The 19,813-nt window shown below is 41.2% G+C and overlaps 2 protein-coding genes across 2 annotated transcripts; one reads left to right on the top strand and one right to left on the bottom strand.

Moving 5' to 3' along the window:
- Positions 1–303: 303 nt before the first annotated feature.
- On the bottom strand, positions 304–4,789 carry LOC105935816 (major prion protein). The gene is made up of 2 exons (XM_012876387.3): positions 4,607–4,789; positions 304–4,133 (listed from the first exon to the last, which is right to left on the bottom strand). Exon 2 carries the CDS (start codon positions 4,128–4,130, stop codon positions 2,757–2,759), a length of 1,374 nt encoding a protein of 457 aa, XP_012731841.2. The 5' UTR covers positions 4,131–4,133; positions 4,607–4,789; the 3' UTR covers positions 304–2,756.
- Positions 4,790–8,051: 3,262 nt separating this feature from the next.
- Positions 8,052–15,632, top strand: LOC105935842 (protein phosphatase PTC7 homolog). Its single transcript, XM_021323506.2, has 6 exons — positions 8,052–8,634; positions 10,753–10,932; positions 12,308–12,506; positions 14,901–15,024; positions 15,129–15,258; positions 15,377–15,632. Exons 1-6 carry the CDS (start codon positions 8,433–8,435, stop codon positions 15,433–15,435), a joined length of 894 nt encoding a protein of 297 aa, XP_021179181.1. The 5' UTR covers positions 8,052–8,432; the 3' UTR covers positions 15,436–15,632.
- The last annotated feature ends 4,181 nt before the right edge of the window (positions 15,633–19,813 follow it).

The following is a 19,813-nucleotide window of genomic DNA, read 5'->3' on the forward strand; positions in this document are numbered from 1 at the left end:
AATCTACATGCAAATCCAAGCTCTAACGACGCCTCGCCAGCAGGCCTATAAAGCTTAGAGTTCCACATTACTCCAGACAAAGCTTCCTGGATGGCAAGTGAAACGTCTTCAGCTACAGAATAGAAGTCAAGTTGTTTTATTTTTTAACCCTTTTTTTTGGATTGAATGGGAAATAAGTCAAATTTCGGTTAAATGGACATATGTAACTGTGTTCCCAGTCAACAGGGGTGACTTTCAGGGCTCTTATTACAGTGTTTTATTGTCAAAGACATAGAGTCAAATCACACTTTAGCCTGAGACAAATGATTTTTGAACTGAATTTATTTAACAAATAAACATTCACATACAAATCATAATAGTAATTGCATCTGATGAATAGGAGAAAGTGGTCACAACTGAGACTCAAAATGACAAGAAAACATTGCCAGACATTTACATTTAATAACCTACAGTAATTAAAGAATATCCAGTTCTGGAGGGACATAAGTGCACTTTACAGATATTCTACAGAGGAGGTCTACATGCTATGACAACAAAGTTTATTTCCCATAAACCTTACTTGCCAAAATCAGTTAAAATCCAACAAGTTAATTTCATTCAGAGAATTTATTTAAGAAATGTAAAAAGACACGATGAATAGAAACAAACCAAAGGGGGACATTTAATATGCACATACAGGGTTCCGTACAATCAATTGGAAAATGGAAAAGTATGGGTTTTAGAAAGGGAAAAATGTATGATTTAACCATTTACCAGCATTTTTTCTAACTCATCTTAAGGACAGAAAAGCCGATATTAGCCAGTTAGATTTTTTTCTTAAAGTGTGACATTAGAGGTAAGAGTAAAATCAACAAGAAATGTACAAAATAACAAGCCCTGATGAATGACAATGTCACTGTATCGAAAAATACAGAGGCATTCAGGAAGATATTTGGACAAAAACAAAACCAGGTGCTTAGGTTTTCTACAATAAGGTGTGCAGGAATACATGAAAAATTAACCACGGTTTGCTTTAGCACAAGCACAATAATTACTCTAAAAACTCATGCTGGGCATATTGTACAACATTCTCAGCATCATTGCGTCCACTTCCTCTCTGTAGATGCACAATATTCAGGGACTACATGGGGCTATTACTATAAAGTTAGTCATTTTCTCAGTGTGCAGATGAAAAGTATCCAACATTGCCGCCAACCAATGCACAGAGCGTTCACAAAAGCTGCAGGAAATGTAGCAACACCCCCCACTGATGTGTCCTCTGATCAAAAGCTTGAAGGTGAAGAACAGGAAGTTACAGGTAACCACACAAGATGTCTGAGACGGATAAATCTTAGAACGAAAGCAGTTTTTCCATGCAAAGAAAGCCTTCAGGCTTATTTTGATTTTAGTCATTTCCTCCACCGTCGAATACGTTGGGAGAGACTTCTGATGTACAGGTTGTTTAACCAAAAATGGAGGTCAACTTCCACTTGTAACGAGAGTCGACAAAATAATTATCACACTGCACCTACATGACCTTCATTGGGGAGAACAAAACTGGATTCATTTGTTGGTCCATATAGTATGCACACCCAACTAATTACTAAAGATGCGCGGATCAGATTTTTGCTGCCAATTTCTGATTTCTGTACAGCTTTGATCAACCGATACCAATTTAGCTGGTTCAGATTTAATCAACAACATTCGGGTAATTTTCTTTTCTAGCTTCTCTGCTACAAACAGTCAGTAGTTATTCATAATAGTAGGAGAAGCCACTTCATGCTTCTCCTACTATTTCAGCTTTGAATTATTTCTCTGACTTCACTCTAAACACATCAGTTATACTAAATATAAGTAACTTCTTCCCACAGTAACACCCTTCCACATCAAAGAGTGCTTTTATTAGCCAGACCAGATATCTACTTATGGTGCATTCACTGATCAGAAAAAGATAGGATTTTTTTTTTTTTTATTACTTTACAATTTTCTGTTCAACGGTGAGGTCCGGATCACGTTGAAAACCCTGTTTTTATTTATGTTTTTTTCAGCCAGCATCTGTTTTCTCAGAGCATCATTACTAATTACCCAGCTGTGTTGTCATCTTCAGTGCATGCTCTTTGTTTGTGACAATCCAATTCAGCAAAAATACCAATAAACCCTATTCCGGGCTGACTAGAAGTGGCTTAAAACAACACTCCCTTGAATGCTGATTTGGTTTTACAGAAAGGAAATACTAGGGTCAGAAGGGCAGTCAAGTGTTTCCAACCCAATGTTCGCTTTTATTTGGACCATTTCCCCACAGCTGCAACCTTCTCTTTTTTCCACTGCGAACAATTTAATGTACCTGTGAACATATTTTGCCCAAGTGAATGATTCCTCTGGAGGATTACATAACATGCTAAATATACAATGTAAACTCCCACCCCCTTATTAGAAGTCCAACAAACATACAGAACATCGATCTTCATTGTTAATAATTTATAACCTCGCTTCCATCAGTAATTTTGCTCCTCACTATGCATTGAGAGTCAAAGCAATCAGTAGACAAAAGGTGCAATTAATTCCAGATATATCTTGTCAGCGCACTTTGTGCAGCACAAAATCTTTTCCAGTTTACATCGTTTTGCAGAAATATTGGTTAGTTATAGCAAGTAAAAATGTGCAGCTATGGCTTTGACTGAAAAGATTAGATACACGGGTTGTTACTGTTAACAGCTATAATGGAGGCAGGGGAAATCTATTTGGGACGTGGCTAAAAGGAATGATTCTCTTCTTCCTCACTGCAGCAGCAGCACGCTGGAGAGAAGCACTAGGCTGGATGTGAAAAGATGCGTCAGCCCGTAGCTCGTAGTACTGCTTCCATTTGGCTGATACTGCGGTTCGGCCTTACGTTCCTGCATGAACTGCGCTGAGTATTCCATGTACTTCTCCACGCAGCGCCGGGACTTGACCTGGTTGATCAGGGCCGGGTACCCAATTTCCTCGATGCTGACGGTGTCGTCATCCTCATCACTTTTGGATGAGGCTTGGCCTTTGTGGAGGTCAGTGCTATTCATGCAGCGCTTCATGAAGGCATCGTAGGTCTCGGCCCGTGGAGGAGGTTTGTAGACGTAGTCGCGGCCGTAGTCCTTTTCATCGGTTGACTTGGTCCCATAACGCTTGTACATGTAGTTGTTGTAGTACTGTTCTTCTTCGGGGTTGCGGAAGCCGAAATGTGGCCGAGGGAATCGCCCTAGCCCATAACCGACAGCCATCCCGGCGATGGCACCAACACCTGCTGCCATCATGGCTTTTTTAGCAAAACCAGTCGACTTGGGCTGATATCCCATGCCCTGCACAGAACGAGAGAAAGGAGATCCTCCCATGCCAGGGCCACCATAACCTCCTCCACCATACCTTGGGCTGAGGATCTTATTATTTGGGTTCCAGTTAGGGTAACCACCAGCACCTCCACCGCCATAACCACCGCCATAACCACCCCCATAGCCACCACCATAACCACCCCCATAACCACCGCCATAACCACCTGGGTTTCCACCTTGCACTCCAGGACCCCATCCTTGTCCTGTATTTCCTGATCTGACTGGGTAACCACCTGCTCCAGGGTACTGACCACCTCCTCTTGCTGGGTATTGATTGGGATACCCACCTGCTGGATATCCCCCAGCGGCAGGATAATTCCCTCCGGCGGGGTACTGGTTAGGAGACCCTCCTCTGCCTGGATATTGGTTGGGGTATCCACCTGCTGGGTAGCCTGCTGCAGGTGGGTTCTGATTCGGATAATTCCCCCTTCCTGGTTGATTAGGATATCCTCCTGCAGGGTATCCAGCAGGATTACCTCCAGGATACTGATTTGGGGAACCCCCTGCTCCTGGGTAGCTTGGTGGATTTTGCCTCGGGTTGGTGTTCTTTTTTCCAGGGTCTGGGTAACTCCCTCCAGCGGGATACGGATTGGGGTTGCGGTTGGGACTCTGCGGCTGCCGAGGATAGTTTCCGGGCTGAGTGCTTGACGGCTTCGATTGAGTCCCACTCCCATGGCTGGACGTTTTCTTTCCACTGCTGCTGCTTTTTCTACCCCAAGTTGATGCAGGATTCAGGAGAGCCAAAAAAATCAAGGACAAAAGTCCAATTTCTAACAACCGTCCCATCATAGCCTTAAGGAGAGAATATAACAAAACAATTAGAAATTACAAAACAAACATTGTTTGCTCTAGTTTTAGTTACGTTTTCTGCAAGATAAAGGGCTATAGAGGCTGATCACATTTTGACATTTAAGCCACGCTTGGTAAATATATAGCCTACCGATGTAATTATAGGCCCACAAGGGATCGGCCTTACTGTGAAAACAAAGCTTCTTGTCTCTCGACGCAGATCAACTTCATAGATCTCTTAAGCGTTTGGTTGATTCAAGACCTTTTAATTAATGCTACATAAATGCCCCATCAATAACCACAAAGCATCTTTCATCACTAAGTAATTGACGTCACTGCATCATTTACTAAGCGATTCCTATCATAATGAAACAGACGAGTGTCCCTTGGCTCATCCTTCCTCATCGGGATAAATCATTAGAAAAAACATAACAGGATTAGTCCACCACATCACGCATTTTATGCTTGTTACTTACTGGAAATTGCTGGTTTGAGTGGGAGCTTCGTCAGTAATTCAATAACACTGCGTTTGTTGTCGTCCGCCTTTCTCCGCTGCGTGTGCTCTCAGCAGGGTGGGTTTATGTACTCGGGGTGCGCTTGTTTTCTATTACAGGGCGCACCATTCGGTGAACTGGGGAGGGGGCGGGAACGCGATGTTCTTACTTCCAAGTTCCAACCCATCGAAAAGCCACGGACTTATTTTTAGGACATTTTTCTTCATAATTCCTTTCTCAATAGCTACATCATGAAAACATATAAAATTCTGACAGGCGTCGCAGAAGAGAGTCTGGAGGGGGCGGCGCTACCAGCGAGAACCTTGGGTCAGAACTTGGTCGTCCTGACAACCGTTATGTTCTGTTACAAAACAAGTGCACATGCGAAAGTACTTCCGGTTACTGCCCCAGTCTCCCTACTAAGTACCATACAGCAAGCAGGGGAAAAAGAAAAAACCGATGAGGTCATTTATCCGTTTACTTACCTATTTCTACCACAGAAAAATCCTACAACGTCATATATATATATATATATATATATATATATATATATATATATATATATATATATATATATATATATATATATATATATATATATTCACCGGCCACTTTATTTGGTACACCTGTCCATCTGCTCATTAACGAAAATTTCTAATCAGCCAATCATGTGTCAGCAACTCAAAGCTTTTAGGCATGCAGGCATGGCCACGACAATCTGCTGCAGTTCAAACCAAGCATCGGGGTGGTGATTTAAGTGACTTTGAACGTGGCATTGTTGTTGTTGGTGGCAGACGGGCTGGTCTGAGTGTTTCAGAAACTGCTGATCTACTGGGATTTTCACGCACAACCGTTTCTAGGGTTTAAAGAGAGAATAACCAGTGAGGGTTCTGTGGGCACAAATGCCTTGTTGATGCAAGAGGTCAGAGGAGAATGGCCAGACTGGTTTTAAGCTGATAGATAGGCAACAGTAACTCAAATAACCACTCGTTACAACCAAGGTAGGTTGAAGAGCATCTCTGAACGCACAACATGTTGAACCTTGAGGCGGATGGGCTACAGCAGCAGCAGGAGACCACACCAGGTGCCACTCCTGTCGGCTAAGAACAGAAAACCCAGGCTACAATTCACACAGGCTCACAAATAGATATGTGGTTTATTCACATTTATCGTCTTACATTTACAAATTATGATATCTACACATAGGTTTTTATTGACAGTTATTTTACCACATAAATAGAAAATAGATTGGAAAAACGTTGCCTGGCCTGATGAGTCTCAAATTTTGCAGCGACATTTGGATGATTGGGTCAGAATTTGCCGTCAACAGCGTGAAAGCATGGATCCATCCTGCCTTGTATCAGCGGTTCAGGCTGGTGGTGGTGGTGTGATGGTGTGGGAGATATTTTCTTGGCACACTTTGGGCCCCTTAGTATTACCTGAGCATTGTGACAACACCACAGCCTACCTGAGCATTGCCACTGACCATGTCCTTCCCTTTATGACAACAGTGTACCCATCTTCTGATGGCTACTTACAGCAGAATAGTGTGCCATGTCATAAAGCATGAATCAGCTCAGACTGGTTTCTTGAACATGACAATGAGTTCACAGCACTCAAATGGTCTGTACAGTCACCAGATCTCAAACCAATAGAGCACCTTTGGGATGTGGTGGAATGGGAGATTTGCATCATGGACGTGCAGCCAACAATTCTGCAGCATCTGCAAGATGCTATCATGTCAATATGGACCAAACTCTCTAAAGAATGTTTTCAGTACCTTGTTGAATCTATGTCACGAAGGATCAAGACAGTTCTGAAGGCAAAAGGGGGTTCAAACCGGTACTAGCAAGGTGTACCTAAATGGAATTATGGTATGGTATGGAATCTGTATCGGCCGATACTGCACAGCCATGTATCGGGTATCGGTTGGTATCGAGGCCAAAAAATGGCATTGACGCAACACTAATATATATATATATATATATATATATATATAGATATATATATATATATATATATATATATATATATATATATATATATATAGATATAGATATAGATATATATTGATCATGCCCTGTCATATTTGGATGATTATTGTCTGTATTAAATAAGACTGTCATCTATTGAAAGAGAATCATGTAAATGTAGTAGCAGTTAAAAGAACAAGCAGTTCATCTTCTTTCATTCATGTTTTAATACAAAATGTCAAAGATCATTTACTCTTCTTATAAATCAGTCAGTGTAAAATCTTTATATGCAATCAGCAGTCAAACCATAATTGTGTACACTTTATGGAATATGTTCAACAGCAAGACACCTTTAGACGCTGTCCTCTAGAGGGCGTCAATGGATTTTTTTTAGTTTTCCGATTTAAACTTGTTTGCTTTTGCGATGACTCTGATAACTTAGAATTTGCATTTTTTTTTTTTTTAATTATCAGAATCAGAACAATAAGTGGGGTTTTAAAAGTATTTAAAAAGAATCTTTGGACAAAAGAGCACAGTGTCTACAAGATAAATTAAACGAAAACCTGGTGTACAGATTGAAAACGTGATGAAGATGTTAGGAATATTTAAGGGCTTATTTTAAGACCAACTGTTGATAATATGTATGCTAACATGTATTCCATAGGCTATCTTTATTATAAAAGTACTTAATGTACTAATTCTATATGTCGATATTTTTACACCTGTAAATAAAAACTACAATCATCAACTAATTTGTTCATTTCCCTTTATTGCCCCTTTGTGGGACTATAAAGTCAAACAGATCATTTCCCTTTGGGATCAATAAAGTGTTTTTGAATTGAATTTGAATAAAGGGTAATATTTATTTATTTAAACAAATGAACATTTGAAAACGTGCATCCTTTATGTTGAAGTGCATTACATGCATAAGCTGTTTTTTTGTTTTTGTTTTTTTTTCTAACTGGAAGTCATCGACACTTAGTGGTCCAGTTGAATCACTAAGAGGATCTGATGATCTGAGGGAGCTAAAGATCAAGGCTTCAAAGATCTGAAGCTTATTGCCAAAGATAAATCGTCAAAATACCAGTGAAAACCGTCAAAAATCTAGTGAGAGGGAGGACTTAATTGCTGTAATCTAATAAAGATCTTTGCCATGTAGATAAAAGCAAATTAATTCCCTTTAAATGTTGATACTCTGGTACCTTATTCTAATGCCTGTGTCATTTCCTATAAGAAATAAACTTCTTGGTTGAATTAAGACTATGTTTATCTAAACCTGGCAGGTCAGGTGTATGTATAATTTTGAAGCTAATTATGATTATTTTATTTCTAACATAATCCTCCAAATAAAGAAAAATAAGCCTGTGTTCAAAAAGAGGCGTGAAGGTGGCATGACGTCTTCTCCGTCCTTGATCTCTGTTCTCCTCTCGGGCGCATGCGCGTCGGAAGCAAACAACCTCACGCACGCAGTGACGCAGCGGTAGTAAACGGTCAGACGCCCGTATGTTCTCTCGTAGCTTTGTGTCCGGTAGCAACATGTCGGTGAGGAGGGAGCCCAGCGGAGGAACTGCAGTGACTGAGAGCGGCACGCCGGAGACATAAACGACACGCCGAGCAGTCGGGACGAAAAGCTCCGAGAATCAGCCGGGGGAACGTCTTTGTTTTCTCACAGCGGCGGGGCCTGTTGGGGGGCTAATGGACGGATAAGAGCAAAGAACGGACAGCCGGGTTGATCCGAGGACTCGCAGGCAGGTGGTCGGGCTGGTTGGGAGAGAGAGAAAGAAGGGAGCAGCGTGTTCGGCCACTAATCAGGACGGGGATTCTCCTTGCTGGGGATGTTATCTGTATTGTCTTATGGCAGACTGGTAGCCAGGGCTGTCCTGGGCGGACTCTCTCAGACAGACGGTCGGGACTACAGCCTGATCTCCGCCAGCTATGGCTTCGGTAAAGACTTTCGTAAAGGGATCCTGAAGAAAGGGATGTGCTACGGCGATGATGCCTGTTTCATAGCGCGGTACAGGGGCGCCGATGTTTTAGGTAAGCTTTCTAAAATGGGGGGGGAAATGCTCTGTGAGCTGGGGTGACCTTCAGTGATCCAGCCCGCACGTGTGCCGATCACTCGGATAAAAACAAAACAACCCCCCCACTCCGTTTGCCCCCCCTGCAGCTTCCACAGGAGCTTGACAAACCTGATCTTGTCTGTCTTGCAGCAAAATCGCATGCAATAATCACCTGTTATATGCATATTTAGTTTTGGGATCTTATTTTTAAAACAGAACCCGGTTATGTTCTATTTATGTGCATTGTTGTTGTTTTTTCCCCCCTTTAAAACACCGAATGACCTTTCACCTAGATTAGCTCCGACGCAACGATCAAGCGGGGAGCCGAATCCATAAAATCACGGGGGCCGTTAAATAAACAGCATTGCGCTTAAATATGACGGCAAAGTGCTCTTTTAAGAAGCATCGGACCGATAGCTACAATGTCTTGCAGAGGTCAGAATGGTTGAGCGTGGAGGCAGCCATATTGCTAGCGGTGGCCTCCGCTCAATGCTTTTTGTCCTCGCCGGCACGAGGGCAAACACGGGCACAGACCACGTGGTTTGCTTGGACGCCTCAAAGCACGTATTATTTTTAAAATGCATCCTCCAGACACGCCGTTGTGGGCTATTGTAATGTTGTGAAATAGTTTGATCATCATCATTAGCTGGTAATGGAGAGGAACGTTTTAATGTGAGAGCTTTGTTCTTTGTTCTGGCTAACAGTGAATGGATGTGAAGGGAATCCCCCCCAGGTTCCAGTTTAGTTTCGCTTTTTTTTCTTGTTGTACCAAATACAGTGATGGTGATTCAGCTGTAGTATTTTATTAAACTGGAGAAATGATTCCAAAACAGCTTTTTTTCCCAAAGTCTGAAGAAGTTTCGCTTCCCATCCAGAAAGCTTTCTCAGTTCAAATGTCTGGAGTAGTGTGGAGTTACAGTCTTATATTATTGTTTTGGCTTAGATACAATCATTAAAAATGATTTTCTAATGTAATTCATAACTATCCTGCACCTGTTGTAGGTATTCAATGATTAGGCACTCAGATTTGGTTTGTTTCAGCTCGTGTCTTATTTTCGATGGATTGAAAATATTTTCTCTACCTTGTAGTATTCACAGCTATAACTTTTTTCGCATCCATGTTACAACTGCAAACATTGAAGGGTTTTATTGTGTGTTTTTCTTCATAGACCAACACAAAGTAGGGCGTGTGTTTTAAATAATAAGGAACGCGGTTTTCAAAGTGGCTTCCCAAGCAAGAATCCGACAAGTGTGATTTGTATTGTGATGTACATTTCTATTTGGTTCCTTTTTTACTGTGACGTTCCTAAAATCTAGTTCCAGTTATTGCCATCTGAATTCACCTAATTGGTAGTCTTTCTACTGAGTACATGGTGGTGGCAGCATCATGCTGTGGGAATCGCTTTCTTCAGTAGAGACAGAGAAGCTGGCCAGAGTGGACTTGTACATTAACGGAGCTAAATATAAAATAACCCTATATAAGAAAACCTTTTAGAGGCGGAAAAGACTGGGGTGGAGGCTCACCTTTTAGTAGGAACACAGATTTACTGCCAGACATTCAATGGAGTTAGTTAAAGAATATTCATGTATTAGATCGGACCAGTCAAAGTGCTGATTGCTGTCTAACAGAGAATCCATGTCAAGTATTACCTATTTATGTTCAGACACTCTCCATCTAATCCTATGAAATTGAGCTATTTTGCTAAGAGGAAAGGGCAAAAGGTTCAGCCTGTAGATTTTCAAAGTTTTTAGAGGCATACGGTCAACAATTGGCAGCAAAGGCTTCATTGAACGAGTCTTGATTGAGGGAGTCAGATAAATGTACATCACACTTCTTAGCTGGAATTTTTTTGTACCTCACAGTTGTGCACAAAGTGGAAAAATCCCAGTAAAACGTGTAAAATCTAAATATTTTTTCTCATGTCTGCTATATATATTAGTTTAGTTTCCAAAACTAAAGACAGACTTCAATCTGTATTTTTACTTGATTATCTATAAATAACCACATTAATCACATTCAAAACAAGGCTGCTGAGGCAGACCCAGATACAGATTTCTTTTAATTGTCTTTTTTTTTTTTCTCTCTGCCTCATAGGTGTGGCAGATGGTGTAGGTGGCTGGCGGGATTACGGCGTTGACCCGTCTCAGTTCTCTGCCACCTTGATGAGAACCTGCGAGCGACTGGTGAAGGAGGGACGCTTCACTCCCACTAATCCGGTGGGGATTCTCACCTCTGGTTATTATGAGCTGCTACAGAACAAAGTTCCTCTGCTAGGTGAGTACACGGAGACCGTAACATCTGAACAGTCTGTACACCAGGGATGGTCTGTACAGTAATCTGTGGAGCGAGCTGTGCTGAAAGCTATACTTAAATAGCTGCAGTATGAGTCAGACTGGAGCACTGCTGTCGAGAGGCTCGCATGATATTTTACATTAAACAGAGTTGAATTTATCAGCTGTTTTTTATCTAGAAGAAAACCTAGAGGAATATAGTAAGACGAACAATTATAGGATAAGTGTTTAATTATATTAGAGTTTTGTTGCAGGATTTCAGCTTCAGCTTGGGTTTTTTTCTTAATAGTTTGAATTTTTATTGATTTAAATTACGTAATCTAAATTACGTCAACCCTTGGTTAGGCCATGAAAGTTTTCACATTCCAAACATTTCATATTTTGCCACTAGCCAGTAGGGCTGTGCATAAAAATCGATATAAAGATTAATATCGATATTTTTAAAAACGATTTAATATCGATATTCTGGCTTTCAATATCGATATACCTCCCAACCTCTAGGGGGCGTTATTACAGCGCAACCATTACAGTTCACAGCGAAGGAGAGCAAGTGAGACGAATTTGTGGAACGGCCGACAGGATTTTAGAAGCTCCTTTGTCCCTAAAATCAGATGTTTGGGCACATTTTTGGTTTCTGTGACACGTTAAATGCATTGAAGCAAATGCACTTTATTTTCCTGTTAATATGTCTGTGATCAATAAATAGAACATAAACATAATATTTGGCTGATTTTGGTGATTGAATCACTGAGCATTAATTCAAAGTAATAAATATCGATATTGGAATCAAATCAAGCTGAGCTATGTATCGAGAATCGTATCGTATCGTGAGCTGTGTATCGAGAATCGTATCGAATCGGCTCATCCTAGATGATACCCAGCCCTACTAGCCAGGTCCAAAATAGGCCAGGAATCCATCTGTAACTGATAAGAGCGAGGGGTTGTAAAGATTTTAAACGCAGGGTCAGGTCAGACATGTGACAGAGGTCACATTTCCTCTGAGGCTCGGCGTCTCTGGCTAAGAGCCGATTTGGGCATCCAGTGGCTCCTGTCTCGTCGTGAAAGGTTCTAATTATATTTTAGGAACCTGTGACAAGGTTGGTGCTCGACCTTCCAGGCTCAAGGTTAGTGGGGTCTGGAATCTGGAAGGGAAAAGCACAGCCTGTGACCTTGTCTTTCCTCTCTGTTCCACCCTATATATACAGAAATGTGATATTCAGCACAATTATATGAACTAAAAAAAGAATCCAGCGTAAACTGACTCGCGCCTTTCCGTATTTGCAAATGTCCTTTTTTATAATGGCTTGCTTTGTTTACGTGCTTTTGCCCTCATGATTATCTTATTCCCGTGTTTCTAGGAAGCAGCACAGCCTGCATTGTCGTTCTGGACCGAAGGAGTCACCGGCTCCACACGTGTAACCTTGGAGACTCGGGCTTCCTTGTGGTGCGAGGGGGAGAGGTGATCCATCGTTCAGATGAACAGCAGCACTATTTCAACACGCCGTTCCAACTGTCCATCGCTCCTCCGGGAGCTGAGGGAGTTGTGCTCAGTGACAGGTTAGTAGATAAATCCTCAGTGTTGTATTAAAAGCGGCACACAAAGCATCTTTAAGTCTATCTTTGTCTACCTTTTTCAACTTAGAAGGTGACGGTTTGTTTTTAAAACAGCAGCTAGGTTGAAATCGGTACTTCATTATTCCTGGTTGTCCGTTTGAAGTCCTCTAATATTTAGGATGTAACAGACAGATGTTATTTTAGGGTGGTTTATATCAGCGGTGTGCTATCTGGACATAAAATCCTAAATCACGAACGGGCTTTGTGAGACATGGAAGTTGACTCATGTCTATGATATCGGTACCCAAGAGCCTCTCTTCGTCTAATGCAAAGACACTGCTTGTGTTTACCTGCATATTTAAAAGCGTGTCAATACATACTACTTACCTGTGGTGTCTTGCAAAAGTATTTTGTAGTAGTTTAAATCCTTTGTGCTTTTTGTTATGTTACAGCCACACATTTCCATGATTTTATTTTTATTACATTTTTTTGTGATGGACACACACAGAGTAGAGCAGGATTGTGAAGCAGAGGCAAATTTGTATGTGGGTCGCAACATGTTTTCACAAATAAATAGCTAAATAGCTTGACATTGATTTGTATTTAGACCCGGTGCGTTATTTAATCGTTGTGTAACTATGGCTGTTCTCTGAAGACCTCAGAGGCTTTTCAGAGAACCTTAGCATCATGAAGATGCAGGAACATACCCCTAACCCTGAACATCTTAAAGAACACGATCAATAAACATAAAAACTGCAGCACACCTGGGAAGCTACCAAGACATGGCCGTCCACCTAAGCCCACATGTTGGATGACAAAACCACAGTTCAGAGAAGAGGTTCCCCTTCCAGTCTGAGAAGGCTCCCTACGTTGTGGGAACAGTTTGGAAACGGACCCTTCCTCTTCCAACATGACTGCACCAATGCACAAAGACATGAGAAACTTTGTTGTTGATGGCCTTACTGGTCTGACTCCTGACCTCAACCCAATAAAACACCTTTGGGATGAATTAGAGCGGAGACTGAGAGCCAGGCCTTCTTGTCCAACTTCAGACTGCAGGTCTTTATGCTCAATGCCGATTTTTTTTTGCTGACATCAGATGTTTTGTGAGGTGGCTGATTCATACTGCTATTAAATGTGACCGCCATCTTTCTGCTGTCTGAACGGTTCGAGGCCGCAAACTGAGCCGCATGCGCAGATAACAGAAGGAGACGTCACAGAGCAGCACACTGTTTGCAGAAGTAATGGAGAATGTACTTGTTTTATGGAAGTGTTCGATTAAAGTTTTATAAAAAATAAAAAAAACAAAGGGGGGGGGGGCATGGATACTGGCATCTCTTCTGGTTATTATTATAAAGCTGTTAAGCAATGGGAGCCGATTCTTAAAGCCGACATTACTTCATACATTTGTTCAGAGAAACAAAAACATTAATTCACTATAGTTTTATTTAGTACTACACTTTCTGTTTGGTTTGTATATTAAACAGTTTCATTTTATTTCCAGATAAAATAAAATGACCATGTTGTATTATCCCACTACTACAGTTCGAAATTAAACTCACAAAGCTGTCAAAGACGGACACAGAGAGAGAGGGGGGGTCTTTCCTGCTCGGCAGAAACTGCGTTTAAACCAGCGAACGTTAACAGTCAGCTTCAGGCCACAGTTCTAAATGGGGGGGGAAAACAGCGTTGCGACTCACGTCTGCACTTTGCTCGCATTTAATGAGCGCATTGCAGCGAGAAAAGAGCTTCTTTAGTTCAGGAGGATTAAAAGCACCGACCACCGCTGCAGTGTATGGACCTTATTTTATGTAAGGTTGGATGCTGTACGCGTCGTGGTTGGTAATTGTTTTACATGATTCTCCATGGCAACGCACACATGCACATCTCGCCAGGTGGAGTACAGACGTGGGTTTTTAGACGGTGGGAAACGAGTCCTATCCTGACTGTAAGCGGCTCGGCCACCATTTAATGAAGCAACGCTGACACGCTAGTTTCAGTGACAGAGCAAAAAGACATTGATGACCAGCCCGTTCTCAGAGTGAAACAGACGCGCCGCTGTTCCCTCCGGCTCGCAGTCAGACAGAGGCAGACCTTTAAAGGGCAGATGCAATTAAATTAAACAGTTAAAACAAATTAAAAGTAGAAAAACCTACCCTTGCTGTTGTTGCCACTCAGTCTTACAACACTACCGACCGCTCTGTATCTCCGCTCTGTATATCGGCCAATACCAACACAAGAAGAAAAATGCAAATATCTGCCGGCCCATGTGTCGGTTGACGTCTAAAGGATACTTTAGGCATCTTTCCTACTTAATATGTAGTGGAAAGTGTCAAATAACTCAAAATGCTTAACTCAAAAGACATTTTCTTTTCCTTTTTTTAAATTTTCTTTCAGCCCTGAAGCTGCCGACAGCTCGTCGTTTGACGTGCAGCTCGGTGACATCATCTTAACGGCAACAGACGGCCTCTTCGACAACATGCCAGACTACATGATTCTTCAGGAGCTCAAAAAACTCAAGGTATCACGTTTGGGAAAGGATTTCATTTTTTCATATTATTTTTTTCTTTACACCCAAATAAACCCCCATGTGCATTTGAGTGATTCGGTTTTTCCTGTCATCAGAATTCAAACTACGACAGCGTACTGCAGACGGCACAAAGCATCGCGAAGCAAGCTCACGACCTTGCTTACGATCCCAATTACATGTCCCCTTTTGCACAGTTTGCCTGTGACAATGGTCTGAATGTAAGAGGTGAGGACGCTAAATACAGCACCTGTAATGGGAACGTTAAGAAAAGTTGGAAAACAAAACTAAGATTATTCTTTCGGACTCCCTAACAGAAAATCTTGCCTTTTTTTTTTTTTTGCAGGAGGAAAACCAGATGATATAACGGTGCTGTTGTCTATAGTGGCCGAATATACAGACTAAAAGTGCGTGTGCTGCTCTTGGACTTGTCTTTCTCTGCCGCCTGCCCGAGTCTTCCACCTGCAGCTCTCCCAACATGCACCGCAGGCCGACAGGCGGAGGCCCACCTACACGACTCACACTCCTCACGGCGTGGCTGAATTTCAGCTTTTGCTTCTTTTCGTTTCCTTCCGCCGTTTTAATTTGGTGCTTGGGCAGCAGGCAGCTCGGGTATATTCATGTGGATCATGACGCAGCAGGTGCTGAAATCACTCCCCGTGTCTCACGCAATGTCATCGGACAAACTGTAGGGGATGGAAAGGAACAGACCGACGTGTTTTCTACTTGAGAGTAGCCCTTATGTCTAAAAAAAACAAACAAAAAAAAGTCATTATTAAGGAGTAAGCCATGCATTTGGACGTGTTTTGAGAGTAGCGGTTGAGCAGGTCACTGAACGTTGCTATCCAGCATCTATTACATTATTTGCTCCCATCTTGCTTAAAGTAAGCACATATATTACCCTGAGGGTGCTTGTGTGGGAAAGCATAGGTGTTGACGAGGAGTAGGGCGTGGCGTTTGGGTTTCAGTGCCTCGGGGTTGGGAATGTCAAAAGGTAGCTGTAAAGCGAAAGTGTAACTCTTTGCGTTGGGAAGGTTAATCCGGTGTTGTCACTTAGCTTAGGGAGCTGTTGATGCGCACATCTTGACAGGTTGTAAATATTTAGTTTTTTAGGACTATATTTCTGTTGTCGTTTGACCGATGAGGCAAAGAGCTCGTCGGTTGCTCGTGTAGGAGTTCACGAACACATTTCTATGCCTAGATGATAATCTTTAATTTAATCACTTCCACACTTGCTGAAACGAACAAGATGTTTGCGAGGATTGTCGGCGGGGGCAACCTGTTCGATATCCTTGAAATCGGTAGGAATCTTTGTCGACTAGTTCACGGCTACATTGCACCTCTACGTTGGCTCCTAGTAGGTTAGTATTGTAATGCAGTAGTTCAGAAAAACACTCATATTAGTACTCAAACTTTTTTTTTATGCCAACTAGTGGCTCTTTTGTCTAACTAGGAGGAATCGGAAATTGCTCGACCGGTTACACAAAAGTCCCAACTGGTAGGATTTTTTGCTATACTAGCAGATGACTAGACCAAACTGGTATCTCTCATACTAATTAACTAGTTGTTGAAAATCCTAACATGTTAATTATCCATCCATTTTCTTAACATGTCTATCCCTTGTGGGGTCGCGAGGGGTGCTGGTGCCTATCTCTAGCTGTCAATGGGCGAGAGGCGGGGTACTTGTCAATGACTAGACCCAACTAGTGGCTGAAATCGTATTTAACTAGTTGATTAAAATGCCTAACTTGTTAACTAGTTGGCAGCAATTTTACAACTAGTCCTAGTAGTCAGCCAAAGTGCTGCACCAATGGTGCCGAAGTCTCCACTAAAAGGTTTTTGCTGCAATAACAGATGACTAGACCTAACTACTCATGCTAGTTTACTAGTTGCCATAATAAATCCTATCTTAACTAGTCAACATAATTTATGGCCCCTAATTTACCACTTACCATGAAATTTGAACACAAACCTAGGGCAACCTACAATTTTACCTACCGGTAGTCAACTTGTTCTAGTTACAGGCTTTTTGCCCAAACTTATTTACTAGTGCACTAGTTGACTAGTTCATCCATTCATAACCTTTATTTTTAGAAGTGAGTCCTATTGTGACATGACGTCTCATTTGCAAGAGAGACTGGTTTAAACCAACTAGCGAGTAAATAGTAGGCAGCAACAAGTCAACTAAATTGACAAGTCGTTTGGTCTGGTCCTCAAAAAAAGTCTTATTAGTTGGGACCTTTTGCTCTACTTTAGCAGACGTCAGTGAGTTGCATACTAGCAGGTGAAAAAGATGGCTGACATCAAGGAATATTTACATATATCTATATAGATAGATATACAGAAACAGCTTGCCATATATATTGGCCATCCGCTGTATGGTTGGAGTGATGCTGATGTGTGAGCGCGGTATGTGTGAGAAGTCTTGAATGTTGATGTTTATCTCAAAAATGCTAAAGCTAGCAGCTGGGAATACTTGTAGTTGCAATGATGGGCCAGGAATAAATTAATGGATTTTTATTTTTAACGTTTTGTCTGAAAAGTGTTTAAAAAAAGATATACATGTGCAGGTTTTATTATTTTTATTTTTTTTATCTAAGTCGTCGTTCTTGGGGAAAAAAAATTAATTTGTCTTAAAAACAAAAAAAAAATTCTCTCATTAAAGACATAACACCAATAGCTTTTCTGTCAAATCACTACTGAGGGTCAGACGAGAAGCCACCAAAACTGTTAAAACTTTCTATATTTTGTTTTCTTATCAAAACGTAAAAGTCATTTAAAGATAAAAAAAATGATCTTGCATTTTTCTCCCCCATGGCTTCTTTGCAGGTGTTTCTGAAAACTCAAACCATTCAGAATTTCACCCATGACACCGGCTCCTTCCACAGCCGTCAAACGAACGCGAAGCAGGGCACATGCATGGTTATAAATGCATACACTGGATACGGATTGCACTCTCCATTATAATTTCTCCTTTTGTCTCTAGCCTCGTCCAAAAGGCTTTGGACAGACTCTGTAGTTGGTCAGTTTTACAGCATGTGCGCCAAAGAACCACTCTCCTCGTATATCATCCTTGCTTTGTTCACGCAGCAATACCGCGTTTGGTTGGAAGGTTTTGTGTGCGTAAAAGAGTGCGATCGAGTAAAAGTCGTCTCGTCTTTTGTTCCGCGCTTAGCTCTGCGTGTCTCATGTGAGTGGATAGCTGTAAGCACGACACAAGCAACCAAAAAAGGAAAGCCATATTGCCCGATAACATGCACTGTAAGCACTGGGGATAATAATATTGGTACTTTTGATGGTACAGTTACAGCTGATTCTTTGTGTGCTATGCATTAGAGATTATTCAGTTCACGGGGGTATTTTTTTATTTTTTAGGGGGCAGTAAAGCAATCAAAGGTTTGTGTTATGCATGATCAAACTTCGTTGTTTGGGTCTAACCGGTCCTCTTTTCTCATGACAAAACAGAAGCGGTTGTTTAAATATTACTTTCCTGCTGCCCGCCTGGTTCTTTTCTTCTTCTTTTTTTTTTTTCCTTTATGCTGACAGGACCATTTTACATTTTTCACACGATGAAGGGTGAGCACAGTTTCAGCCTTAAAAGCTAGACCTGTAAAGCAAGAGGCCTTTCCTGTCATTGCAAGCTTGCCTGGTGTCTGCTGGTGTCTCTATCCCAGTGTTTGATGTAAATGAATCGTCCCCGTCCTTCCTCTTCTGCCTCTTGTCTTTTATCTCACGTTACGCCGTTTTCAAAGGTGCTTCTGCAGTCTGATGGTATGATTGTCTTCTTTCAAGCCAGAGTGTGAACGATACGCCTAGAGGTCTACAGTGTAATAATGCAGGTCTAATTTATGTAAATATCGGTATGTTTTAAAATATGTACAATATTTAAATAAAGAATCTAGTATTTATACTAAATTTGTGTTGTTGTTTTTCTTCCTAAGGCTCTATGCAATCTTTAACATATTCAGTTCCTCTGGTTCAAGTAAACATAAATATTAGCTAAATGTGAAATATTTTTTGAATGTTTTTTTTTTTTTTTACAGGGACAAACTACAGTACAGTTTATAACCAATATTTAAAGAGTGCATAAACAGACACCATTTTTTTCTCACTAAAAATGACTTAAACTGAACTTTTTCTCACTATCAAGTAGCACTACCAAGCTTGTTTCTGTCTGCTAGATGGCAGAACAATAAGCAGGTTGTTATTTTTTTACGTTTCCTTATCACAGTAGTCTGCAGGATCTTAATTCCTCCTGAAAAGAACTGCTGTAACCAAGTCAGATTTTTAAGTCGCCTTACACATTTACAGCTCAGCCCACAAATCTATGGAACTTATGATGCGTTCCATTTGCAGTCAGAACTAGGAAATCCCAGCTTCCGAATGGGGAAAAATCAATTGTAAAGGCCTAAATAGTCAGACTTTCCCCTCGGCAAGTCGGAGAAATTTTTCAAGGTTGATTGTCAGATCAGATACGGCAGCTCCTCGCATCAACAGTAAGCTGTGATGAAAGCATATTTATTTTATGAGGCACGGCTGTAAGAGTGCATATAAAATCAAAGTTACATGTAGTGGCAGCAACTCTGAACCAAACAAATTAAAAGTGGTGTTTGCATGTGGAAAGTGCAGCTTTAGAATAGACAAGAATAGAATTCAACTTTATTGTAATTGCACTGTCACAAGTACAAAGCAACGAAATGTGGTTTGCATTTATCCAGGAGTGCTATACAGGATATAAATATTATTTATAAGTGTATGTATAAGTAAAAAGACCTTTTTACTT

Source organism: Fundulus heteroclitus, unplaced genomic scaffold (assembly GCF_011125445.2).
Source record: "Fundulus heteroclitus isolate FHET01 unplaced genomic scaffold, MU-UCD_Fhet_4.1 scaffold_70, whole genome shotgun sequence".
In the NCBI taxonomy this organism is placed as follows: domain Eukaryota; kingdom Metazoa; phylum Chordata; class Actinopteri; order Cyprinodontiformes; family Fundulidae; genus Fundulus; species Fundulus heteroclitus.